Below are 27279 nucleotides of genomic sequence, written 5' to 3'. Positions count from 1 at the left end.
CTATGGAAGTCAATGGGGACCATCAACTGTTTGATTACCAGCATTCTTCAAAATATCTTCTTTCATGTTCAACATAAGAAAGAAGCTCACACAGGTTTGGAACGACATTAGGCTGAGTAAACGATGACATTTTTGGGTAAACTATCCCTTTAAGACACATCCGCTTTGCCATCTATAACCCATCCAGGGGTGCATTTCCAAAAAGCACAAACGCACCCCAGATCATGACTTCTCAAACCACCAAGTTTGCTTTTATTACCCCGCCCGTGTCATCCATGAACAACAAAATAAATGTTACTATAAGCTGCCACACTTTGGGACTTCTCCATCAACATTTAATTTGCTCCTTTTTTTGTCTGTTGCTTTTTTTTTTAAAGAAAACAAAAACAAAACAAAAAGTTAATTCTACAAACTAGCAGATAAGGTTCTTTTCATCTCATGATCTCATGAAAGTTGCTAAATCAAACTGAATTAACTGAAAGAAAAAAAAAGTGACTGGAAGCGGTGCATACGACTTCAAAGTCTTGGATGAGGCTATCATCATATCATATCCCCGCTGTGGGAGAGGGAGGAGAGAGAGAGGGGAGGAAAATTATAGCTAGTCAGGCATCACTTGATCTCCTCCTTTCCTCAACAGGTCTCACAACACACAGAAGTCGACAAGATAAGGGTTCGGGGATGTAAACTAGGATACCGCAATTCCTGCTGCAGCGGTCAGTGTGTGTCCACGGACCTCACTGTTTATGTCGTTCATCCATCGGTCTTCCTCCCCCCAGAGCCGACTGTCCTTCCCAGCACGCCGCCGTCCTCCTTGTCTGATAATGGAGGGTTTTGGTGCTGGTATTCCTATTCCTATTCCTAAAACCGTTGTGTCCTTATAACTGACTAACAACGAATCCTCCAATTTACAAGTCAGATTTGCGTCGATATGGAGTCGGAGGTCGACAGAAGCAGTCTCGATAATCCATGCTCAGGATTCACCTCAGGGAACACCAAGCGACACATAAATCTGGGACTGCACTACATTAAAACAGTCAGAAATTGAATGAAAGTAAGACGATCTCTATCTACACTATGGTTGTCTACAGGCAGGATCCAAGCAGTACTGCGCTAGTAGTCGTAATGAACTTTGTGAGCATGTGTCCGTTTCTTCTGGCGAGTGCGAACGTCTCGGTGAGTCGAGATGGCCGTCAGAAGCCCATTCTGAGAGAATCGAGATGCGATAGCCAGTCGATTTCACTGGAAACGTAAAAAAGCTGAAGGTGAAGTGTAGGTTCAACGGAGCCGGAGCTGTTAGGAACAGAGGCAAGATCCTGCAATAGATCTCGAATTCATATCAGTAGTCATAGGGCCACGGGACGGATATGTAAGAATAAAACACCAGTGAGAGAAACATAGTTTAGAATATATATATATATATACATACGTATACATGTATATCTATATATAGCGAGAGCGAGAGAGAGAGGCTATAAAGTGATGGTCAGAGACTGGTGCATTGGTTTTGGTATTCTGAATTTGGCTGCGGTCAGTTTGGTTGGGTTGGGTTGGGTTGGGGGGGGGTAAATGGACATGCAGAGACCGTCCCTTGGCCTTAGCTCCCGTAGTGCATGGTGTTGCTGGGGATGGCCATAGGAGATGCCATGGAGATAGCCGGGCCACCCATGGTGAACTGGTTGGTGACAGGGTAATACGGACTGCTGCTGCTAGGACCCTGCTGGGCAGTTGTGGCCCCTGAGAGGAGAGAAAAAGCAACATTACATCCTTTGTATTTATGAGCGTGTGGTTTCTAAGATGTTCAAAGTATGCTTCGGTTTTTATGTGTAAGCTGTGTTACTCGTGTAGTGTGTGTGACAAATTTTTGGTACTAGTTTATTTTCAAAGTGGAAACTTCCTAGTGTGCATGTGTTGAGTGCCTGTGTTTACATACAATCAAAGGGAGTATATTTTGAAAGGCCGTATGTGTATGTTAAGTGTTCGTGTGACCACTAAAGTATACAATCACCATTGGGGGATGTTCAAAACTACTGTTTATTAAGTAGTCAACAAATCAGTACAGTAGTCAAAGAATATGTATAATTATACTAGTTTCAGGTTCATTTCAACCTGATCAGCTTTACGTGAGATGCTTTAAAAACGAACTGGAGAGACTAGAAGAGAACGAAAGTTTTTTTTTTACGTGACACGCCATCTAGAAAATACAACACTCATGGTTTGAGACTAAGTACAATGAGACTATTCACACATTAGCGGCTAAAGATATCAATCTGCAGGCACTCAGCACACTGTAAAGGCTTATTCATATCACAGCAAGCACAAATGTTCAGTGCAATATTAAATAATGGACACCTTCACACTTAAAATGCTCTTTTACTGATATATTATCAGTTTACTGGGTCTACTCAGTATGGACAGAGAAAAAAAAAAAGAAGGGAAATTCTGTCATCATTTTCACCAGTTATTCTAAAACCCATAGATCTCGCTCATCTTCAGAACACAACTGAAGATTTTTTTTAATATTCTCTCATCATCACCATTATCACAGAAACTCAAGTCAGACTTGCTTGACACATGAGAACCAAATAGGTTTGTTCTTGCACATCAAGCAAGCACAATTTGAGCTTAATGTGTGCCGATTAGTATTTATACATGAATAAAAGCTTTTACAAAAAGTTCATTTATGTCCATGTAATTTTGGTAACACTTCAGTATAGGGATCAATTCTCACTATTAACTAGATGCTTATTAGCATGCCTAATATTAACACATTGGCTGTTTATTAGCATTTGTAAAGCACATATTCTGCATGACCATATTCTATATCCCTAATCCGACCCAATACCTAAACTTGACTACCTTACTAACTATTAATAACAGCAAATTAGGAGTTTATTGATGAAAAAGTCATAGGTTAATAGTTTGCTAATAGCAAGAATTGGACATTAAAATAAAGTGTGACTAATTTTTTATGCATGAAAGTTTTGGAAAGTGTGGAATTTCAATGTCTGGATGAAAATGATGAGAGAATATGAAAAATATCTTCATTTGTGTTCTGAAGATAAACAAAAGTCGTATTTTTCCATTTGATACAACATGAGGGTGAGCAAATAATTACAGAATTAACATTTTTGGGAGAAATATCGATTTATCTGTAGGAGCTCAGGTCTTGTTTTACTCAGTAAGAGCAGAGCCACTCACCCTGGACGATTCCGGTGCTCATTATAGAACCCATTCTGGAGTGAGTGTGATTCACAATCCCCGTGTTCACTGGAGGGGAAAAAAAGACATCTCTTTTCAATTTACACAAGAACAAAATGTGATATACATGAAACACATGAATATTTGACATGAAGCTAAAGGAGAAAGGCTGTGATATAGATAATCAAACTGTAGTACTGTTGTATAGAAAAACCTCTCAATAACAATTATTAATTGTACTATAAAGAGTACTATAATAAGTATGTTTAATGCTTATTATAGGGGGTCATATCATACACACTATTTTTCCCTGAGGCACAATTATAAAGTGATGTTTTTTGCACCAAGTAGTCATTGTTTTGACTATTTGGACTGGTGTTTTCATAACATTAATCTCTTATCTCAAATGGTCAAGTTAAAGATTTGATCCTTCATGATATGGCCTTTAAATATAATACACTTTTTTTTTTTTATTAATCTCAGCCTTTTGTTCTTAAAGTGATAGTTCACCCCCCAAAAAAATCTGTCATTAACTCACTCATGTAATTCAAAATCTGTATGTTTTCTATTCATCAGAACACAAATTTAAATATGAATATTCTCACATCATTTTTGTCCATCCATTGAAGCATCAAGGTTTTGGTGGTGTGGAAGTACACAAACACTGATCATCACATACATAAAGCTAAAATATGGTAAACACTGAAGCTCAAATAAACATGCTTGCTTGACATGTGTAAGCTAATGAGGTTAGAGCTTTTGGATTACTTAATGTCTTTTCATACCTTACTGCTGTGTAAACTTTCAATGGATGAACAAAAAAGATAAATAATTATATATTAAAAAAAATCTTCATTTGTGTTTCAAAGATGAACTAAAGTCTTGTGGATTTGGAAAGACATGAGGGCGAGGAACCATTTTTGGGTGAAAAAAAATCACTTTAAAAACACCACAGAGCTAATTTCACTCCTCATGTGTGTGTATTTGTGAGCGTGTGTGTAAATATCCATACGTGCATGCGTGTCTGTACCAATGGGGATGATATTGTTGTGGGACACTGTAGTCCCACTGCCGCCAATGACAGTGCTGAGATCATAGGCTGCAGGCATCCCTGACAAACACAGACAGAGCCAAACTTTAGTGGCATCACTCCAGTTACGCATTACACTTCAGCTAACTGATATACATCTAACAAGAGGTCAGGAATGATTTTATAAAAGGCTTCCTGGTGCTGTACCTGACACAGCCATGCCTTGGCTCATGCTGTAGGTTCCCCCAGTGTTCCACATGTTCTCTGACGGGGAGGAATAGTGTGAACCTGGAGGAGGGGTCGGTGTTGTGCCCGTGTACCTGCAGAACACAGCGCAGCATCAGCAATGCATGTCGCAGGCATCCACTTATTGCTTTCCAAAGCAATGAGTCCACTCACCGGAAGAAGGGGTTCTTGAGGTCAAGAAGATTACTGGACTTGGAGCCTGTCTGGTCCACTTGAGCAACAATACTAATGTCATAGCTTTGTCTGTGAGAGGAAGTGGAAACAAATGAGACCACGAGAAGTAAAAAGCGAAACAGCCTGAGGGTTAAAACACAAAGCACTGTGCGTCCTCACCTCTTGTTGGCGATTAAATGTGCAGTGCCTGACATGGTGTCCCCTGCCTTGGCAAAGAGAGGTGACTGCAGCAGACAGCGCACCTGGTACCAGTGAGTGAGGGGTTCTGTGGGGGCCGTGGAGAGCCACACCGTCATCCTGTTCAGAGAGACACAGCACAAGAGCACATCTGTCAAAATGTTCAGAATAACAAAACATCTGAATAGCTCCCTCATATCCAAGTATTCAAATAGTTTTAAAATCATGACCATATTCCCATACGTTGAAAAACTTATCGTCAAGAGGAAATGAATATAAATGATCACACAACTACTTAAGTTCATTCAAATGTATTTGGTGGAATGATTCAAATCTGAACTGATGTATGCTTATAGTCCACGTGCCAATTCTTTAATAATTGAATTGAATTGAATGCCTTTGTCATTGTATTTTTCTGTATACAATGAAATTAGGAGCACTACTCCTGACTGGTGTTAGAAAAACAAACATATAACCACAGACAATAAATACTATAAGACTGTACAGTACAATTTTACAAGTAAATACAACAAGTGACTGAGTCCTGATATTCACATTGAGCAATCCGAGTAAAGTGACCATTTATAGTATTGCACGTTGGCCTTCACCTTGATATGCACAGTAAGTTTATACAAAAGTACAATTTAAATGGAATGAGTAACTGTGGTGATTTAGTGACTAGAGATAGTATTGCACATTGACATATAGTGTATATTATTGCACATATATTATTGCACCTTTACTGCAGATAGTGTTCACATTTAGTAACCAGATATGGTATTTCACCCTGACATACTATTTAGTGCATTGTTTGAAGTTCTGATAAATAAATTGTTCAGACAGTGGTATTGCAGATTGACATACTGCATATTGTACAATATTGTATATTGCATGTTGTATAGCAGCAGTATAGACAGAAGAAATTTGAATGAAATAAGTGACTGTAGTTAAAAGAATAACGTGGTTGGAATAGTATTTTGGCATTAGTGCATTTTATGAGTTTAAAGTCCTGATAGCAACTGGGAAGAAACTGTTCTGTAAGCGAGTGGTTTTTGCTCTTAAGGATCTGTACCGCCTGCCTGAGGGCAGAAGATTAAACAGGTGGTGTCCTGGATGGGATGTGTCCTTGATGATGTTTATAATAAGATTCATCAATCAAGTATCACTTAAAAGTATTTTTTTTAAATCTGACAATAAAATACGTATTAAAAAACAAATGATGATAACTTCATTTCAGGGCCTACAAAAGTCTTTTTAAAATCAGACAATATGAAGTTAAAAATAAATCAATCATGGTAACTTGGTTGATTTCAGTGGTCCACAAATTCAGGATTACACATGAACACACTAAACAAACTTTTAAAAGCGAACTGAACCCCTCAAACAAACCGAAAGTCATCTTATAATTTGCATTGTGATAAAAGAAAAATTGACAAAAAATTAAATAAAATACAATATTCAAATAAATCAATTTTAAAAACTATAGACTGAAATGGACCAAAATCAGATCTGAGCATACCTGATTTCTTTCACTTGTTTCAAGTTTTGGTCAATTTAACGTAGTCTGAATTTGGTAATAATAATAATAATAACAACAATAATACATTTTATATTTTTATTTTAAATAATAGCATTAATAATAATAATAATAATAAACAATAATACAATATTCAATCTCCTGACTGGTGTTAGAAAAACAAACATATAACCACAGACAATAAATACTATAAGACTGTACAGTACAATTTTACAAGTAAATACAACAAGTGACTGAGTCCTGATATTCACATTGAGCAATCCGAGTAAAGTGACCATTTATAGTATTGCACGTTGGCCTTCACCTTGATATGCACAGTAAGTTTATACAAAAGTACAATTTAAATGGAATGAGTAACTGTGGTGATTTAGTGACTAGAGATAGTATTGCACATTGACATATAGTGTATATTATTGCACATATATTATTGCACCTTTACTGCAGATAGTGTTCACATTTAGTAACCAGATATGGTATTTCACCCTGACATACTATTTAGTGCATTGTTTGAAGTTCTGATAAATAAATTGTTCAGACAGTGGTATTGCAGATTGACATACTGCATGTTGTACAATATTGTATATTGCATGTTGTATAGCAGCAGTATAGACAGAAGAAATTTGAATGAAATAAGTGACTGTAGTTAAAAGAATAACGTGGTTGGAATAGTATTTTGGCATTAGTGCATTTTATGAGTTTAAAGTCCTGATAGCAACTGGGAAGAAACTGTTCTGTAAGCGAGTGGTTTTTGCTCTTAAGGATCTGTACCGCCTGCCTGAGGGCAGAAGATTAAACAGGTGGTGTCCTGGATGGGATGTGTCCTTGATGATGTTTATAATAAGATTCATCAATCAAGTATCACTTAAAAGTATTTTTTTTAAATCTGACAATAAAATACGTATTAAAAAACAAATGATGATAACTTCATTTCAGGGCCTACAAAAGTCTTTTTAAAATCAGACAATATGAAGTTAAAAATAAATCAATCATGGTAACTTGGTTGATTTCAGTGGTCCACAAATTCAGGATTACACATGAACACACTAAACAAACTTTTAAAAGCGAACTGAACCCCTCAAACAAACCGAAAGTCATCTTATAATTTGCATTGTGATAAAAGAAAAATTGACAAAAAATTAAATAAAATACAATATTCAAATAAATCAATTTTAAAAACTATAGACTGAAATGGACCAAAATCAGATCTGAGCATACCTGATTTCTTTCACTTGTTTCAAGTTTTGGTCAATTTAACGTAGTCTGAATTTGGTAATAATAATAATAATAACAACAATAATACATTTTATATTTTTATTTTAAATAATAGCATTAATAATAATAATAATAATAAACAATAATACAATATTCAATTGGTTCAACATTAAAACAACAACAACAGAGTAAGACAGATCTGATCTGAGCACACCAGTGACAGGGAAAGCACAGAAAACCAGGTTCTTTCAATTACTTAATATTTTAGTCTATTTAAAATGGTCTGAATTTGGTTCTGTGAGAGAGGACTCGAGTGCGAAAACACTTTGAAGAGAATATGTTGGAACTTACACTGATCCAATGAATGCGACATCAAACCAAAAAGCCAGCCCATGTACAAGCCCTGAATGCATCATGTGGAATTTGAAGGGGATTTCTATCCTGCAAAGAGCAAGAAAAGGATATATAAAAATTTGACAAGTCTGACAGACTTCTTTTTGTACTTTTCTCATATACCAAAAGGCTGTTTAAATACAATAAAATGAAGCATTTGGTGGAAACGTACTTGTAAAGATCCTCTTCTTTAGCTTCTAAAAAGTTCACTGTATATTTCACTGATTTGGCCATCAGGATCCTGATATCAAACGTGTCCTGAAAGAAATCACAGAATAAATGAGGTAAAGGTAGGATATCAAAGCTCAGTCCTACATGCAGAAGAGGATGAAGCAATCTGAATAAAGCAAACTGATGTGCTGTGAGGCCTCTTGTCAAGGGCTGAGCCACAGTAAATCAGACTCCGTCCTAGCTCAGAGGGCTCTCCCGCCCCAGCCTGAACTCTGAAGGGTGCTATAACAGCGCCCCCTGGAGCCAGACCACAGCAGGTCACTGTCCCAGCAGTGTAACACCATTACAGTCACAGCAAATGCCTGAACAGCTGACTACTGCTGGACATAAGCCACACACACACACAGACTGTAAACTACAATTATGATGTCTGGAAATCCATGGACTGAAAATCAAGCACACAATCGACAACTTAATAGGCTTCTTGAGTGAACAAATGTAGAAAAAGTAGCTCTGACGGATTTCAAAAACACTGTGGATCCTAAATGAAAATCAACAACCAAAATTACACATGTAGAGAGTTCTTGTGCATATAAAGATGTGCTTCATAAACCTCCCTTGATAGATCTAAATTCATTGCATACCCTCTGACCACACACAAACAGTGAGCTCGGAAACCCGGACCACGAAGTAAAGCCTTTCATCATGGGCACAAAGGTGAGCATACATACTTCACTTGAGTCTCCTATAGGAAACTGCCACTGAATCCATTTTCCTAATCCATGAACCTTGCTGCCTTTCTCCATTTCCCAGAAACATCCTCACCGTTCTCATTTGGGCTCAAGTTCGTAACCCAATCCTGTCCGTATTTACCCCCAGGCCCTCACCGCTCATCTATAACCAGTGAGGAGACAAATCTCCAGTTACCTTCATACTTTACACACTATTTTTCAGTGTACTCTTTCCTCTGAAGGCACAAACACAAGCCCATGTGTTTATTGGTTTTCTGACTTAAAGGGATAGTTTACCCAAAAATGAAAATTAGCCCATTATTTTACTCACCCTCAAGGCATCCTAGGTGTATATGACTTTCTTCTTTCAGATGAATCCAGTCGGAGTTACATTAAAAATTGTCTTTGATCTTCCAAGCTATTTAATGGCAGTCAGCGGGTGTTGCAGTGCATCAGTTCAAAAGAAGTGAAATAAAGAGCATCTATCCATAATAAAAAGTGCCTCACACGACTCCAGGGGGTGAACAAAGGCCTCCTGTAGCGAATCGATGCGTTTTTGTAAGAAAAATATTCATATTCAAAACGTATTATTCACTTTAATGTAGCTTGCACCAACAGTTGTACACTGGAAGCAGCTCCGGGCTGATGACGTATGAGGTCGGCGTTGCGCATGCGCCGGTGAGTCTCGTGAAAACCAACGTTTGTTAACAGGAGCAAACGAAGCAAAGTTTCCTTACTTTAGCAAAGGAAAACCAGTCTCATCTTGGCTTATATCGAAATCCTCCGACATTCTTCTTTACAAATCCTCGTTTTGTACTTCTAATTCTTGACCGTTGTTTTGTTTTGATCTCTCCCCTGCGCTTCTGCGTTCGTCACTTCTGAGCGGCGCATGCGCAAAGCCGACCTCCATACGTCATCCGCCCAGAATTGCTTCCAGTGTACAACAGTGAGCGCAAGCTAGATTAAATTGATTATTACGTTTTGAATATGGATATTTTTCTTACAAAAACGCATCGATTCGCTACAGGAGGCCTTTGTTTACCCCCCCGGAGCCATGTGAGGCACTTTTTATTATGGATAGATGCGCTTTATTTCACTTCTTTTGGACTGATGCACTTGCAACACCCGCTGACTGCCATTAAACAGCTTGGAAGATCAAAGACAATTTTTAATATAACTCCGATTGGATTCGTCTGAAAGAAGAAAGTCATATACACCTAGGATGCCTTGAGGTATTCATGAGCTAATTTTCTTTTTTGGGTGAACGAACCCTTTAAGAACTTTCCAAGCTGTGGCGAACTCTAAAAAGTGAGCATGTACTTATGAATTAACTTGCACACACCCAATCCGCCAGTCATTCCCTCCCATTTCTCACCACAATCGGCTGTCTGAAGTATTCGTCTACTGCAGCTCCTCTCAGCGCAGACAGATCCACCCCATGGAAAGATGGCTGGTACCTGAAAGATTCAGTTTTGTAAGCATAAGCACAAAAGAAATGATCCAGAGTTACAACTTCTGCTACTCTCTTAAATGACTGCCTGCTTGTTTACTCTCACTCGTTCTACATTCTGCATCTTTACTCTCCCCCAACCACCCGATGTCCTTATATCATCTTTTTAATAAACTCACCAGAAATTGGCCTTTGTAAACTGCTCCATATAAAGCTGCTCATCTGTGAAAGGGGCGAGGTGCACGTCTCCGATTGTGGGAAACATTTTGCCTGAGATAACAGAGGTGTGATATGTAAAGAGATATTGATACACTATGTATACATTAGTCTTTTGTTGTTCGGTTGCTTTTACTGAAAAAACCTTTGTACCGTTGGGCTTGAGGAACTTTTTGGCATGCAGGTAGCTCTCCAGCATCCTTTCATTGAACAGCATGTAGCCCATGGGTTCAGAGATGATTATGTCCACCTGCTCAGGTAGGGACACTTCCTCCACTTTCCCAGGAATCACCACCACACGCTCTGACAGCCTGTTACTGTTCACAAGAACCTGTGGACACACAATCATTAGCATTATTACTACTACTACTACTTAGCATGACGTTCAATTAGCCAATGCCAAAAGCCATCATATTACATCTTCTCATCTTATTACGAAATTCTGCATTTGGCACAATACCAGCTTCTTGGCATCAATACTAAATCTATTTGTCAAGCATTCAGGTATTTTTATAGGAGAGGAATAAAAAAAAAAATCCAACAATTATAAATATAAAAGTTTGCTATCACTCGTATAATAGTTTTTTGGTACAAATATCCAACATCACTCAATTACCTGCATATTTATAAAAGATTAAATGTCATTTTACATGTGAAATATACCCTACATACTTGTGAAATAGACACTACCATTCAAAAGTTTGGGGTCAGTGAGATTATTTTGGAAATAAATTAATAGCAAGGATGCAGTGAATTTAATTAAAAGTCACTGTAAAGACGGCATGTTACAAAATGTTACGTTTTTATTCAAAGAATCCTAAAAAAGGAAAAAAAAACTTTTTCCACAAAATATAAGGCAGCACAACTGTTTACAACATTGATAGTAAGAAAAGCTACAAATGAGCATGTTAGAATGATTTCTGAAGGATCATGTGACACTGAAGACTGGAGTAACGATGCTGAAAATTCAGCTTTACGTCACAGGAATAAATTTCATTTTAGTATATATTCAAATGGAAAACAGTTATTTTAAATTGTAATATTTAACAACTTTACTGTTTGATTGATCAAATAAATGCAGCCTTGGTGAGCATAAGAGACTTCTTTTAAAATCATTTAAAAAAATCTTAGTGACCCAAAACTTTGAACAGTAGTGCATGTTAGTGATTGAGAAATCTGTCATACCTCTGCATGTTGAGCCATGGTACTGGCCTCCACAGCATAAACTTTACGAGCACCAGCCTGAGCAGCGAAAAATGACAGAATCCCAGAGCCACAGCCTACATCCAGCACCACCTGAAACAGACAGGACAGACAGGGAAGGATGAGAACAAGAATCACATGATATGACACAACCAGGTCCAAAATGCAGGTTTAATTTAATAGCAGTTCATTCAGAGAAGCATTCACAAGGAATAACCTTTTTACAGGAAGTGGACTCAAATGCCCGTTTTTCCCTTAGTTATAAAAAGTCAACTGTTTCAGTTTGAGATATTTTGGTCTGGACAACATCAAAGCTAAAAGTCAAGGTCATAATAGCCAAAATGCATGACTAATGAGTTTGTTTTTATTTTAATGGAGAACAAGAAATGCTACAATAAGCACAGAGAAAGCAATTCTGAAACTACTCTACTTCATGCCATCTACAAATACACAACCTTCAATCTATACAGTAACAGATGTATCAACAAGAGAAATAACAGTACTTTATCCTTGAAGTCAGTATGATTCTGGAGGATAGCCCGTTGATATGTTCCAGTTCGCACATAATCCTGCATCATGTTTTGTTGCTGAGAGAGGTAGCCATAAAACTGAAGAAAAAAAAAGAAAAAGAGGGCATTCATATTATGCCACTTCTGTTGATGCTACAAGACAAATTTCTCCATTAGAAATAAAGGGTACTCTGGATACCTTTAAAACATTTAAAATATCTCTTAAAGGGGTGGTTCATTGCGATTTCACTTTTTTAATGTTAGTTAGTGTGTAATGTTGATGTTTGAGCATAAACAATATCTGCAAAGTTACGAAGCTGAAAGTTCAATGCAAACGGAGATATCGTCTTTTAAAATTCTGGCAGTTTAATGTCTACAACAACGGCTGGTAGGGACTACAACAAGTTACTTCCCGGGTTCGTGACGTAACAAACCCAGATAAACCCCGCCCTCGGGAAAAGGCAGCAAAGGGGGCGAGGCCATGCTGCACTGCTTTAGAGAAGAGGAAGAGAAAACTAGAGGTGCACGTAAAAATCTGTTCATATATGAATCGCGATTCTGTCTTCTAACGATTCTAATGGATTCACAAGTTTCAAAATCAATGTTCTAAAACAGCGGTTCTTAATACGGTTCCTCACGTCCGCTGCTCTGCATCTCTCTCTCTCTCATTCAGAAATTATGTGAAAAATAATGCGTTTTTTTTTTTTTTTTAAATGAAGCATTATCACATGTTAGACTGCACCCCATAAACACAATCAAGCCTAGAAAAAACCCAGTGAACCACCCATTTAAGGTTGCAAGACAAGAATAAAACTGGTTTGTCAAATGTCAATGTGTTTTAAGCATGTTAATTAGAAGCCAAACACACCTGGAAATACTGTACAGCTGAGGACTCCTCCGTCCTGTCACTGAAGACTGAGTGTTCACCCCCATGTCCACGGCAATTCTTCAGGAGGTTATAGAATGACGAGAAATCTGGCAAACACAGCACCAGTGAATACATTAAGAGATTTCAAGCTTCAGGACCATCTCTTCATTCAGGTTTGCCCACAGTCATTTGAATGAAAAGTTTGTACTCAATGAGTGACTGCAGCCGTGCTTATCTGAATGTTTGTCTGTTGATAGTTAAACAGCATGCCAGCTACCATGGCTATAATAATGGTGAGAAAAGGGAAAAAAAAGAGATTTATCTTTGATTAAAATTCTAACACTAAAACTTGTTTCACTTCATTTTCATTAGAGGCAACTGAAAAGTGAAAGAGTGAAACTGAAAAGAGTCCTAATGGACATCACAGTCCATCAAAATATGCTTAGCTTGTCTGAATGTCTCTCAGCGAACTGCTAAATTACCGTAATGCCTGATGTGCCTGTAAAAGAAGGTGAGTTTTACCTGCTGGAGATGCAAACTGCAAGAGGACACTGTTACAGCCCAGAGTAATGATGAAGGACTGCTTCCCAACACGACTGCATTCTGTCTCTCGTGATACTGAACACTTAAAGACACACGTCTCCTCATCTGTGGAGGAAAGCAAATGCATGGATGTTAATAAGCCTCACCCTAAAACAGATCAATGTTTTTTGGTTTTTTTTTGTATTATCCCATTGTTTACAATTTTCATTGAAGAAAAACTGAATAAATTTCTTTCTTTTGAAGAATGTTTCAACAGTTTCTGTCCATACAGTGGAAGTCAATGGGGTCCAAAGCAACACTGGACCCTGTTGACGTTCTTTATATTTACAAAATAAGACTTACCTCATAAACATTTGTGCACCATAGAAAAAAAAAGTCATACTTTATATTTACCAATTTAAAGCTGTATTTCAGCTTTACACTACGTCCTTAAAGGTTACTACTACCTAAACATAAATCAAGCAAATCAAACTAAGCTAGACCTGTTCATAAACAATAAGTTGGCCTTCTAACCACTGCAACAGTAAATGGTGAAGCCAGGATGAGGGATTTTGTCATCTATTTGCCCAGCTGTTGAAAGATTAAGTCAAGCTTTCCACAGACAGATTAGGCTGGTATTCATTTATATAATTGAGCAGAAAACAAGTACAGTTTCTACAGCAGCTCAAGAAAGTACCTCTTAAACAGAGGGCAAGGGAATAAGGCTTTAGAATAAGGTTTTAGAGTGATGCTTGGCATCTACTGTTCATAACTGAAGGCTTTGCTCTCCTAAAACATCCTAAAAGACAGGTAAACTAAGTATGTTTTTACTGGCTAACATACAGTTTTCATTTGGTACAATGAATTTCACACATGCTGATACATGTTTTGTTGACTTTTTGTTGTTTGTGCGTTGTAAAGCACATTGAACATTAGCTTAAAGCACTACAGGCAGTAAAGACAGTTATTACTATTAATATTATTGCTATCATTAGCAACCTTGTCAACTGCACAGCAAGGTCACCCATGTGACGTCAACACCGCAGGACGCACAAAAACACGTAAAAATGAAAGACGGGCACTAATTCTTAATCCAACACAAGTGTAAATCATTGTAAAAAAATTTTTAACTTTTAGCACCTTTACTAGATCTTAATGTTTGCGCAACAATAAATATGTAAGAACACTCTCTCGTGCGTAAGTTCATCAAAACGCGCAAACTATCACTCTGACACACGTGCGTGAATTTCAATGAATAAACTTGGGCTTTCGACTAAATAATAAAATAACAAATGATGTGGCATTTGCGGCTCGAGCAATAAAAACTTCTCAAATGCGATGTGGGTCGCGCATCTGTTTCAGAAAGACATTCATCTCATGCAAGGGACATCGGCAGCATGAGGCTCCAAACAAAAGCCCTGAGTGCTGAATGAACAGGCGGGACACTGGAGAAAAGAAAGGATCGAGGCGGGGGACCCGCTACTGTTCCCCGCAGAACAAAGATGAATGCCCAAGCGGTGCTGCCACAAGAAACCTCTCCGTAATTTCACATTACTTTAGCAATGCTTTCTGCACTTTGAGAAAAATAAACCGGTAACATTATAGTACAGTATAGTAAAAGTAGAGAGGTGGCGCAGAACTGCGCAATCAATCAAGTAAACTCAACATCCATTCAGCCCATCAACCAACCAGGTTAAAACGATTTCAACAGACAAATCAAGTGTTTACGCAGATAAGACCCAGCGCAAAACAAAAACAAACACGTTTCTATAACACTTTCTGAAGCACAATCGTGAAGGTTCAGACTGCGGCTAACTTTATAGGCGCCAATGCACATTATATCCGAAGCCCTTCCTTGCTGTCCTGCTACAAGTCTGGATGAAAACCTTAAAAGAAACCTCACGCATGTAACGTTACATTTCTATCTGTAGAAGCACATTCAGTGCTGGACAGCCGTGCGTTTTAGCTGGATCGTAACGTTAGCTAACTATAAACAGCTTAACACAATACGAAAGTGTTTACGGATGCTAACATGCTACGATCAACGTGGTTTGTGCTGGCATGCGTGTTGAAACAAAACCCCTGGCTCCGGCAATTTGACATATTTTAGAAAGCATGCAGGGGTGACTGGGCCGCATTTGGGATCATAACTCAAAAGCCGCCGGTGTCCCGGTGACCAGGCGGCGCGACGCACGCACATGCCGCACGCACAGACCTCTCACTAGGCTAAGCTAGGATACACCGCTCAACTGAGGCCGGATGCAAAGTGTTTAAAAGCCAGCATCTACTCACTGTTCGAGAGGCTTATGAGAGCCACGTCCTGGTTGATTTTGATTTCTAGCCGCAGAGGCTGCTGCTCTGAATGTCGCTGTATGTCTCCGTTGGCGTCTCCGATGGAGAGGAGGCGCACGCCTGGGAACACCGACACCGCCATCTTCGATCTGGGCAGAGACAGACAGCAGCTCAGCGCCTCAGATCTCGCCTGGAGTCACTGGTCAAGCTAGGCCTGACTTACTACTGCCTCCACGTGGCCACATCTCGCTTTTTCCCCAGCTGTAGTTCAATTTCAAGACATGATATGGGCTGCAAAGAAAAGGCATGGTGTATCTTGAGTACACTAATAAAATTCATTAAATGTGTGGGTTGGAAAACTTATTGTAGGCTACAGGAGGCAATGTGAAGAAGAAGAGACAACACAAGTGAACAGGGTAAAAATTCAAGTCAAGTCAAGTCAAATTGAGCTTTATTGTCATTCTGCTGCATGTGGGGACATACAGGGGAACGAAATGTCGTGCCTCACAGGGCCACGGTGTTACATAAATACAGGCATACAACAATGAAGTAAAACAGTAAAAACCTATACAGTAAAGCAGTAAAAACCTATACACAACTAACCTACTGACTGATTTTGATTATAAATATACTATATATATATATAAATGTTTACCTATACATAAGTTAAAAAAATACAGACTATACGGATGCTTCACATAAACACTGTACCTATACACAGCTAACCTACTGACAGATTTTGACTATGAATATACTATATATAAATGTTTACCTATGCATAAATTAAAAAAATAATAATAATAAAATAAATTAATTAAAAATACATAAATAAATAAATAAATAAAATAAAATACAGATTTCAGTGTACTCCTGCAGGTCTGTGTGGTTGTTGTAGGTGGCTGCCTCTTTAAACATGTTCCAGTCTGTGCACTGAAAGCAGTCCTGTAGAGTTAACTTTGTCTTATAGAAGTCACCGATACATACCAATATGTGACCCTGGACCACAAAACCAGTCATAAGGGTTAATTTTTTGAAATCGAGATTGATACACAATCTGAAAGATGAATAATAAGCTTTCCATTGATGTATGGTTTGTTAGGATAGGACAATATTTGGGCGAGATACAACTATTTGAAAATCTGGAATCTGAGGGTGCAAAAAAAATCTAAATATTGAGAAAATCACCTTTAAAGTTGTTCAAATTAAGTCATTAGCAATGCATATTACTAATCAAAAATTAAGTTTTGATATATTTACAGTAGGAAATTTACAAAATATCTTCATGGAACATGATCTTTACTTAATATCCTAATGATTTTTGGCATAAAAGAAAAATCAATAATTTTGACCCATACAATGTATCTTTGGCTATTGCTACAAATATACCTGTGCTACTTAAGATTGGTTTTGTGCTCTAGGGTCATATATGATTGTCACAGTACAATAACACAATTGTTTTGTATTGGAAGATTTCTGAAATGTTGTTTAAATATGCAGATAAGGCATTATCTAATTGAATGTATGCTAATTTACATACATTTCCAGAACAGAAATCTGAATATTGAATAAAGCCAGGTTCAAAATTCTTGTTTCATTTTGTTGACATATTAAAAGGTAAACGTTTTTACAGAGGGCATTTTGGATACCTTTTTTATAACTCCATAAATCAGAAAATACATTCAACACCCAGGGGGAAAAAGGAACAAAATGTTATTTAAATCAGGTGAATTATATAGAAATAAATACCTTAATACAGATAGGAATAAAACTTGTTTGGAACAAAAAGTTTGGTGTATGTTGGTGCTACCGGAGATAAACTATTATAGTTTTTATTACTAGCTTTGTATGTTTGATTATATGTATGTGCATGTTTTCATTTTAATCCTAGTATTTGTACTGGAATTTTTACTTGAATAGCTCAGGTTTTCCTTTCTGTTTTTAGTCAGTAATTTCAGTGCTTCAACTCAAACTTTGTTATTTTCCAAGCCAACAAATTTTTGTTTAGTTTAGTTTTTTACCTAATACTACAAAACAACAAAAATGTTTTGATAGTTTTAGCATTAGCTAACAATAATAACTCTGTTACAAACATACACCATAGTAGTTTCCATCATAATTGTTGCTTTTATTGCTCTTATTGTTAAAATCACACAAAAAAATTTAAATTGGGATCTTGTTCAAAAAGTGTAAGAGGCTTTTCAGGCTCAGTCATTTTAATTTATTTATCAATGACATCTTATTTACCAACAACATCTTGATTCAGTTTTGTAAGGAAAAGTATATAGGCTAGGTATCTTGCTGCAAATAAACCAGATGTTGCTCTTGTAGGCACAATCAAACTTAAAACGCAAGACATACATGAGGTAAACAGACTGAAAAAGTTATCAATGCAGGACAGCAGTAAAAATGACATTTGCATGAATGTCCAGTGGTTGACTGATAAAGATACAGTACAGATATAAGATGAGATTAGTAAGCATGTGAGGGCTGAGAGTACATGCAAAAACAGGCCAGCTGATACGCTCAGTCATTTGGTGTTCAAATTCTTAGTGTAAAAGCATAACAGGCAGGCAGCACCCTTTCACCAGCAAATATCACTAAAAACACAGATATAATTCTGCACTCGTGTCTTGTGTTAACACTATAACATTTAAGAAATGTAAAGAAACCTTTACCCACTAGATTAGAGAAAATACATTTGAATAAAAGGTAGTACCTCACTCAGTATTCAGAAAAGTGAATTTATATCAGAAACACACAGCATCGATCTTAATCAAAAAGAACCTGAGATTCAAGACATCTCTCTCCTTCAATAGAGCTATGTGGTTAATACAATTAAATTAGCTTAAATACATGAGTTTCGTGGCAACAACAGTCCATGTATATAAGCCTAATTGTATCAATAAAGAAATTCAGTGTTTCATCCTAAACTAAACACATTACAACAAGAAAGCGTTTTGAAATTTTTCTGTGTAAGGCTGGTATTCAAATGGACTTGACTACACAGTAAAAAAAAAATGCATCAATTATTTTTGCATATTTGTCATCACTTTTGCAGTGGACTGTTTGACCAACTAAACACTTTAATTTCCTCCTACTAGTGTAACTTTTGCACTACCATGTCCTTATTTAACAGTATACAAATTAAACACTTTTAAATCACTTCTCAGAGGTTTTCCTCAAAACTCACATAACCGAACGTGAAAGACTTCAAGTCCCAATGCAGCTTACAAAATTAAACAATTTAGTGTAATAGTAATGATGATAACCAGCTCTGCTGTAATGTAAAGGGGATCTGAGGGTCGTGTAGTGAAAACATTCGAGTGAAAGAGGAATGTTCAGAAGTTTCTCCACATTCTTCACGACTCCTTTAGGGGAAGAGAGAGAGGATAGAGGTTCATGTTTCTGTTTCTGTTCCCCTTCAACAGGACATTTCAAAGAAAAAAGTAACACTGAGCTGATTGTTGGTACCTCAGAAGAGCGCACATGATTTGGGTGGTCGAAAGGGGTTGTCGCTTGATGGCACCCCCATGAGGAGAGGGTCCTTGTGGGCATTTTGCAAGCAGAATGCCTTCAGCTCAGCCGCAGCTTGAGAAACCTAGAGAAGGACAGATTGAATAAAATACAGAGAGACAGATAAACAGACAAACACATAAGTAGACATGTGAAGAGGTATTAAGATGCAAAAGCCTTTTAGTGCCATAATTTTTCTCAGGCTTCTATGTTTATGTTCAGTTATTTCACTTTAATGGCAATGAAAAGAACCTATTCATTGCCATTAAAGTGAAATTACTAAACATAAACATAGGAGCCTGAGGAAAAAAATGCAAATTTGAGAAGAAAACTTTAATTTTATCTGAACACTTCATGTATATGCATGAATATACAGATAAAATGGGTTTGTGGAGCAATAATGACTCTATTGGTTATCACATAGTCCTAGCAATCACGCGGTCAGAAGTTACAGAGTTTATGTGATTCATGATAAACTCAGTAACAACACACAAAGCCTTGAGTTGTTTTTAAAATAGCGTGTTTGGGGCCAGTGGGAACTAATATAGATTTGGATTTTCCCGGCCAACAAATGTGGCACTGTGTCACTCACTCACTCACTCACAAACAACAAAGAGCTGCACTGTGCGCTACTGCCTGCAGAGTTTACCTTCAAATGCGGCTTCAAACACGAAAAGTTGGGAGGCTTTTATGTCGAACTGCGCGTATCATACACCTCACAAATGTACTGAAATATTGGATGACAGCGTGTGTTAGGCGTTCTATTAAACGCAAGCTGTCACCTGCTGAAAACGAAGCTAATTGCAACCTGCCATAATATAAGACAGGCCCCGGTAAAAGCTGGCAAACAGATAACATTATTTATTACGCTTCAGCTGCATTAGGTGTGTTGTAAGAGCTCTCACATGAATCAAGAAATGTTAAAAACAGTACAATAATTACACAAAGTAGCAGGATGTTCGGACAGGATCAACAAGTTTGTCAAGTCACACCCTGTTAGCAAAGATTTCCAATCTTTTTGGCTTTTATTTTCTTATGCTCACCTTAATTCTGCGGATTCCTGCTTCAAATCGCAGCTGCTTGACGCTCTTCTGCAGACTCACCAAACCGCCGGCGCTGTTACTCGACATGACTCCTGACAGATCGAGAAAGTTTGTAACAGTAGTGTCGAGACGAGACTGACTTTGGCAGTAACTGGCTCAAATGCGCCCCTGTAGTCGAAACCGACCATTGGTTTCACACTGCGACGGCGCAGGACTGTTTCTTCACCTGTGAATGAATGGGATTTAAAAGGAAGCAATATTGCTTTATAATGAGCTTATCATATTTTCTAGAACCCTCAGAGTAAACCTCTCTACATTTTACATTTTCATTCGGACATAATTAGTATGTTTATTACGCCATTTTCCTTGTTGGGTAACTTTACGCTGGCTGTTCCACACAATGTTGGCAATTTCAGGATTCACTAACAAATGAATGAACACGTGTGTGTTGTGGTGGATTAGGTGGGTGAGATGATGCATTATTATTGCTTGTAACTATATTCATGCTAATAAGACACAATTACAGTATTTTCCATTACATTACTTGCACAAAAGGTTCTAGCTGAGCCTGCGGTGAGTGGCGCCATCTAGCGTTGTTTTATTATATGACAGTGGATGTGCTTCACCAGAGCCCCTCCGCAAGTGGAGACTCCAAAGCCAACTAAACGCGTCGAGATCCTTTCTGTTCTGCTTTGTGTTTGAGTGAAAGACAGTGGAATAGATGTGTCAGTTTATTTATTTTACCGAGCCGTCAGAATGAAAATCTATTTCACCAGAGAGACAAACTAGATTAAATAATAACATACACAACATGATATACCAAAAAAAACAAACAAACAAAAAAACTGCATTAACTATGGAAGTATCAAGGTCTTTTTTTTGTTTAAAATGATTAAAGCAATTTTCCTGTCTTTTTAAGATGACTAAACTTTAAACAATATTAACAATATTACCATACTTGAATGACACTATTCAAATTGTGAATTGTCTCAAGCTTATTAAATCAGAATAGTTTACCAAAGGTACACTACAGTTCAAAACTTTGGAGTCTGTGTGAATTAAAAAAAAAAAAAAAGAAATATGTGCATTCAGCACGGATTAACATAACGGGCAGTAAAGACGTTCACATTGTTTCAAAATATGTCTATTTCAACTAAATGCTGTTCTGTTGAGCTTTCTATTCATCAAAGAATCATGGAAAAAGTATCATAATTTCTACAATAATATAAAACAGTGTTTTCAAAATTTATCTTTTTTTTTTTGCTTACAATTTTGCGACATGTGTGATTCATTTTACGACACTCGTATTGGATCAGCAAATGTCACAGTTACACTTTCTCGACTTCGCCATCTCTTTCTTCATTAGAGAGTCTCTGGCTTCACTATCAAGCGGAATATCACATCCGGGTCAATAGGGGTCGCGTGAGGGTTGCTCAACAGAAGCATGTTGTTACGTGTAAGTATTAAAATACCTTTTGTAAATTAAATATTCATTCCGAAATATATATTTATATGTGTCAGTAATGTAGCAGCAATGGCATTTATGATAAACACGCTATTCTTTTGCTAGCAGGAGTGCTTTATGTTAAATTAATCTAAGTTAATTTAGCAAATGTTATCTAAGTTTTGCTCGTTTTCAACTGACACGCAAAGTAATGTCATCAGGCTGATTTGTTCTCTGTTGAGTGCTGTTATGTTAAGTTCGCCACTAAAACGACCTTGAATACATAATGCTGACTGTCTTTTTGACCACTGATCATCATCATAACTGTTGTTGTTATAGAGAGTCTTACAATGTGGTGTTCCTGCACTCAAAGTCAGTCGGTCCATTCATCAGAGTGCGCCATGGAGAAGTCCACTCATACCAATAGTTGTGGAGCAGACGGTAAGAGCACATCAGTAGCACTCTTCTTCATTCCTGATCATCTGTTATCAAGAAGTCACTTTTAGAGCCTGTAATGGTAACTTCAATAGTTTACCTGTTAAAGATGCAGCTATTTAGTGTTGCAGGAACTTGACAGCTATTTTCTGGTTCAGGGCCGAGGAGAGCGAGCATATGACATCTACTCAAGGCTGCTTCGAGAGAGAATCATTTGTGTTATGGGTCCAGTAAGTTAAAATGCAAGGAAGGACACAAAATGATCTAAAATGATTTTCAGGAAGCCCTTTTGAGTTGTTTCCTATCTGTTTTTCTGTCCTTCTCTTCATCTAGATCGATGACTCTGTAGCTTCTCTGGTTATCGCTCAGCTGCTCTTTCTCCAGTCTGAGAGCAACAACAAGCCTATTCACATGTACATCAACAGTCCTGGTGAGAAACACAACTGCATCAACAGAAAAAAAAAAAAGATTGTAGCAGCTTTGTATTGTGTTCATTCATTACGTTCATTCATCTGGCAGTTCATGGTCTAAAGTCATACAAGACTGACTCAAGCATTTTTGTTTAAAGGTGAAGACCCTACTCAATGTATGTTTTGCAAGGTTCCCCTTTCTGTTAAACATATGTGACCCTGGAGCACAAAACCAGTCATAAGTAGCACAGGTATATTTGTAGCAATAGCCAACAATACATTGTATGGGTCAAAATGATAGATTTTTCTTTTATGCCAAAAATCATTAGGATATTAAGTAAAGATCATGTTCCATGAAGATATTTTGTAAATTTCCTACTGTAAATATATCAAAACTTAATTTTGGATTAGTAATAATATGCATTGCTAAGAACTTCATTTGGACAACTTTAAAGGCGATTTTCTCAATATTTTGATTTTTTTGCACCCTCAGATTCCAGATTTTCAAATAGTTATATCTCAACCAAATATTATCCTATCCTAACAAACCATACACCAAATGGAAAGCTTATTTATTCAGCTTTCAGATAATGTATACATATCAGTTTCAGAAAATTGACACTTAAGACTGGTTTTGTGGTCTAAGGTCACATATTTTATTGGACTGTCCAGCTTTTAATGCACAGAGAAAACTCTTTTATGAAGTGAACTCACTTAAAGAGTTTAGTACAAATTTTTATCACGTTAATGTAAAAAATCTTGTGTGATGTAACTTTTGTTTGTTTGCTGGTTTTTATTGTATTTGTTATACTTGTATTTTTTTAAATTATTTTTGCCATGAAAGTAGCTTTTGATGCTGACATGGCATTAAATAAATATATACTACTACTACTCATGGTCTAAATCTATCCAGTTTGAAATTTTCTGTTGCTGATATGCTTGATACGTGTAAGGGAATCCATTAGATTACTTTGCATGCTGGCCATATAAACTTACAAATATCTTCAAATTTCATATTTTTGTTCAATTTGGGCTTCTAAATGAAGTTGTAGTGTCTTTCCTCCTCAAGTATGAGCTCCAAATTACATTATATCATATTATATGAACCAGAAAGGCCTGTTGTTTTAAATATGATACTCACCAAAAAAACCCAAAATTAACATATCCAAACTTTTTTTGGATTTTGCCTACAGGTTTAATAAACTCCTTTTTCAGAAAATGATATTTTACTGATTTGTGAAAGAAGTCAGGCTTTACAGGCTTAAACAGCTTTGGCATATAGGATAACTAGTATAAAAAAGGCAAAAGAGTTTGATATTCCAGACAGAAATGTTTTGAAGCCAGCAATCCTCATTTTTTTCTTGGTCTCTCTTTCTTGCAGGTGGTGTGGTTACATCTGGACTTGCGATCTATGACACTATGCAGTACATCCTAAATCCCATCTCAACCTGGTGTGTGGGTCAGGCCGCCAGTATGGGCAGTCTGCTTCTGGCCGCAGGAACCGCAGGCATGAGGCATTCCCTGCCCAATGCCCGGATCATGATGCACCAGCCCTCCGGAGGAGCAAGGGTAAGAATGGGGGACAAAAGAAGACAAATATAGGGAACTGCTTTTACAACTTTAACGCCAATATTTGTAATTTCAGGGGCAAGCAACAGATATTGCCATACAGGCTGAGGAGATTCTCAAACTCAAAAGACAGATCAACAACATCTATTGCAAACACACAGGGCAGCCTTTGGAGACTATAGGTAATTTTTCTGTTACAAATCTTTCATTAATATTATAATACATTTGTTTTTAAATATCGGGTAATTATCTTCGTATTGTGGCTTCCGGACATCATCAAGTTTCTGTGTTGTTGTCCTTGCTTAGAGGGCGTGATGGAGAGAGACCGGTACATGAGCCCGATGGAAGCACAGGATTTCGGGATCATCGACAAAGTCCTGGTTCATCCACCACAGGCTGGGCAGGATGAGCCAGAACTTATTCAAAAAGAGCCCACCAGCCCTGCAAGCGCCTCCACCTCCCCTCAACCTCAAGCCTCTGAGCCGGGCCAGTCTGGCAGCAGCCCTCCCTCCTCATACAAGCCTGAGCCCTGAAAGAGACACTCCCAGCAGGAGCAAGTGAACTACTGCATCACTGGTTCAGTGTCTGTTTTGGCAGATGCTTGAGGGGACAGTCACCAGCTCACACGTCATAATCTGAACCTTGTGACCTTTCTTTTGTACCTTTTATTGAGTATCACTAAGCCTAGTCCTGAGACAGTACTGGAATCTGAACTTAACAGATGCAAGTGTAAAGATACTCAGTCTAGCCCTTATATTTGTATGAAGTACAAATAAAGGTATCTTTAGCAAGAATTTGGTTCATTCTAAACAATCTAGATGGGAACACATGCTTACAGCACAGGGTTTCAAGTCTATATTATTTGGATGTGTGTTGCCATGTCACACAATATACTTTGAGTTGTAAATGTGCCCCTCATTTAATATAATCCATGTCAAAATGATTTAGAGCAAGAGATTTTATAGATGAATATTCAAATAAATCATTGGTTAAATATGGATGGTTTTCCTGTCTTTTGAAATCTGAATATTTTACCAAAGGTACACCCCAGTTCAAAACTTTTGGGTCTGTATGAATTTTTAAATAGGAAATATGTACATTTATACAGCAAGTATGCATTAAATTGATCAGAAGTGTCAGTAAAGACTTTTACATTGTTTCAAAATATGTCTGTTTCGAATAAATGCTGTTCTTTTGAGCTTTCTATTCATCAAAGAATCATGAAAAAATGTATCATGATTTCTACAATAATATAAAACAGCACAGCTGTTTTAACATTGATAATATTAAGAAATGTTTCTTGAGCAGCAAATCAGCTGGAGTAATGGAATAAATTATATTTTAAAATGTAAAACAAAAAGCAAAAAATTAAATAGAAAAAGCTAAATTGCAAAATCTTACTGTTTTACTGAGAGCATAGGATACTTCTTTAAAACATCTTACAAACCTCAAAGTATTTAACAGTACTGTATGTCAAAATAATTTCTGTAACATCATGATGTATGTGGTGTTATTTTCTAATGACGTCATGGTTGGTATGTAAACCAAATTCTCAGAAAATAAAAAACACACCAAATTGCATGTTTTTCAGCTGTTTCTTAAAACAAAAAAATGAACAAATGCAATTACAATATAAATAAATCCCCATTATGCTTTTTGAAGGCAAACATGTTAGACTTTATTTTTGTACTCAACTTTGAAGATGAAAATGACAAGTATGCAACTCATAAACTAGAAATGCTACTTGATATTTTCACTAAATAGAAAACTCTAAACTATAATGAGCTATATAGCAAGATATGTAACAGTAAAGATGCTACATTACCTTACTAAGTAAACTAATGCTTTTCAATTTAGTGTTCGATAATAACAGATGCGAATTAGCACATAAAGAGTTGAGTAGTGTATTTGAACAATGGTAAAATAAACTCATTCTTTTCCTAGTAAATGGCCTCTTTTCTCTCACAATAGAAGCATCCAGAATAAGCAACTTCTCAATGCTGACCTCTGGTGGTGTTTTGAAAGACCTCACAATTGAAAATCCACAGATGAGGTTTGTGTTTCTGACCAAACTCTCTGCAAAACCTTGGTGAACGCCAAGCCAAATTTTTTTGTTCCATGTTACAATCTGCTTCATTGACAAAATCGAAAAAAATGGCCATCCTCAATGTGAGCGTCAGACTCAGTGCTCACATAACAGAACATCCTGCCCACCCCTTCTTCTTGGCGGTGGTGGCCCAGCGCAGCCAGCTGAGATTGCTTTCATTATAGGGGGGGTAGCGCAGCACATTGACGCGCTCCAGCAGCCAGCTCCTCATCATGCAGCCACGCTTGTGACTGAACGTCTCAAAGCCCCAGCGACCGTGGTAGTTGCCCATCCCACTTGCGCCTGGGCCAAATACAAAAAACCCCCCATCAGATTTCACCTTTACAGCAGGGCAGTTGTTACATTAAAGGAATGCATTCAGCCTTACCAACTCCTCCGAAGGGTAATCCAGAGAGGCTCATGTGAACTATTCCATCATTGGAACAGAAGCCTCCACTGCTGGTCCTCTCAAGCACTGTAGTTACAACCTTAACAAATATAGATATGCACTGCTTTATCGCTTACTTCACACTTTACTCGTGTTAAGGACTTTAGTTTGTTCCTTCCTTACCTGAGACTCATCAGAGAAGGCGTAGAGTGCCAGAGGCTTTTCTCGCTCGTTGGTGAAATTGATTCCTTCATCGAGAGACTTGATGGTGAGAATAGGGAGGATGGGGCCAAAAATCTCCTCCTGCATTAAAGCATCGGACTCCTTGACATCCACGACCACAGTGGGGGCTGAGACAGTCCATGAAAAAGCAAAAGAGCAAAAGCTCAGAATGCAATACCAGTTTAGCTGCCTACAGATTTTTTTAATATAAATATATACTGCACATTTTAGGAAATTCAG

The 27279-nt window shown here is 37.5% G+C and overlaps 4 protein-coding genes across 6 annotated transcripts; 1 reads left to right on the top strand and 3 right to left on the bottom strand.

Moving 5' to 3' along the window:
• Positions 1-1351: 1351 nt before the first annotated feature.
• Positions 1352-16158, bottom strand: LOC107698604 (histone-arginine methyltransferase CARM1-like). 3 transcript variants are annotated; one of them, XM_016499664.1, is made up of 16 exons: positions 15930-16158; positions 13638-13763; positions 13116-13222; positions 12242-12346; positions 11721-11831; positions 10689-10866; positions 10499-10589; positions 10245-10326; positions 8140-8225; positions 7926-8015; positions 4808-4945; positions 4628-4717; positions 4436-4548; positions 4229-4309; positions 3199-3267; positions 1352-1734 (listed from the first exon to the last, which is right to left on the bottom strand). In XM_016499664.1, exons 1-16 carry the CDS (start codon positions 16069-16071, stop codon positions 1595-1597), a joined length of 1749 nt encoding a protein of 582 aa, XP_016355150.1. In that variant the 5' UTR covers positions 16072-16158; the 3' UTR covers positions 1352-1594. The 3 variants fall into 3 exon arrangements, with proteins under 3 accessions (XP_016355150.1, XP_016355145.1, XP_016355156.1); XM_016499659.1 differs by having other exon boundaries at positions 4211-4309; positions 15930-16157; XM_016499670.1 differs by lacking the exon at positions 15930-16158 and having other exon boundaries at positions 4211-4309; positions 13116-13397; positions 13638-13716.
• A 1966-nt stretch (positions 16159-18124) lies between these two features.
• LOC107698630 (guanine nucleotide-binding protein G(I)/G(S)/G(O) subunit gamma-10) lies at positions 18125-20661 on the bottom strand. The gene is made up of 3 exons (XM_016499690.1): positions 20486-20661; positions 19401-19527; positions 18125-19297 (listed from the first exon to the last, which is right to left on the bottom strand). Exons 1-2 carry the CDS (start codon positions 20570-20572, stop codon positions 19402-19404), a joined length of 213 nt encoding a protein of 70 aa, XP_016355176.1. The 5' UTR covers positions 20573-20661; the 3' UTR covers positions 18125-19297; position 19401.
• A 1186-nt stretch (positions 20662-21847) lies between these two features.
• LOC107698620 (ATP-dependent Clp protease proteolytic subunit, mitochondrial-like) lies at positions 21848-25462 on the top strand. Its single transcript, XM_016499679.1, has 7 exons — positions 21848-21941; positions 22269-22370; positions 22523-22594; positions 22698-22794; positions 24156-24343; positions 24420-24525; positions 24650-25462. The coding sequence occupies exons 1-7, from the start codon at positions 21930-21932 to the stop codon at positions 24874-24876; spliced, it is 804 nt and encodes a 267-aa protein (XP_016355165.1). The 5' UTR covers positions 21848-21929; the 3' UTR covers positions 24877-25462.
• A 548-nt stretch (positions 25463-26010) lies between these two features.
• LOC107698725 (aldehyde dehydrogenase family 3 member B1-like) lies at positions 26011-27265 on the bottom strand. Its single transcript, XM_016499829.1, has 4 exons — positions 27259-27265; positions 27001-27167; positions 26818-26917; positions 26011-26732 (listed from the first exon to the last, which is right to left on the bottom strand). Exons 1-4 carry the CDS (start codon positions 27263-27265, stop codon positions 26533-26535), a joined length of 474 nt encoding a protein of 157 aa, XP_016355315.1. The 3' UTR covers positions 26011-26532.
• Positions 27266-27279: the final 14 nt, after the last annotated feature.

This window comes from Sinocyclocheilus anshuiensis, unplaced genomic scaffold, assembly GCF_001515605.1.
Source record: "Sinocyclocheilus anshuiensis isolate Anshui unplaced genomic scaffold, SAMN03320099.WGS_v1.1 scaffold1593, whole genome shotgun sequence".
Taxonomy (NCBI): domain Eukaryota; kingdom Metazoa; phylum Chordata; class Actinopteri; order Cypriniformes; family Cyprinidae; genus Sinocyclocheilus; species Sinocyclocheilus anshuiensis.
This window is presented reverse-complemented; position numbering and strand designations above follow the sequence as displayed.

Coding starts and splice junctions, on each gene's coding strand:
- LOC107698604 (XM_016499659.1), bottom strand. CDS start 16,071: ATGGCGGTGTCGGTGTTCCCAGGCGTGCGCCTCCTCTCCATCGGAGAC. Junction 10,867..11,720: donor CCATGGCTCAACATGCAGAG/GTATGACAGATT, acceptor GTGTGTCCACAG/GTTCTTGTGAACAGTAACAG. Junction 10,327..10,498: donor TTTACAAAGGCCAATTTCTG/GTGAGTTTATTA, acceptor TGAATCTTTCAG/GTACCAGCCATCTTTCCATG.
- LOC107698630 (XM_016499690.1), bottom strand. CDS start 20,572: ATGTCGAGTAACAGCGCCGGCGGTTTGGTGAGTCTGCAGAAGAGCGTC. Junction 19,528..20,485: donor CAGGAATCCGCAGAATTAAG/GTGAGCATAAGA, acceptor GTCCTTCTCTAG/GTTTCTCAAGCTGCGGCTGA.
- LOC107698620 (XM_016499679.1), top strand. Junction 22,371..22,522: donor CAATAGTTGTGGAGCAGACG/GTAAGAGCACAT, acceptor TTTCTGGTTCAG/GGCCGAGGAGAGCGAGCATA. Junction 24,526..24,649: donor GCAGCCTTTGGAGACTATAG/GTAATTTTTCTG, acceptor GTCCTTGCTTAG/AGGGCGTGATGGAGAGAGAC.
- LOC107698725 (XM_016499829.1), bottom strand. Junction 26,918..27,000: donor CCTTCTCTGATGAGTCTCAG/GTAAGGAAGGAA, acceptor ATATTTGTTAAG/GTTGTAACTACAGTGCTTGA. Junction 26,733..26,817: donor ATTACCCTTCGGAGGAGTTG/GTAAGGCTGAAT, acceptor TATTTGGCCCAG/GCGCAAGTGGGATGGGCAAC.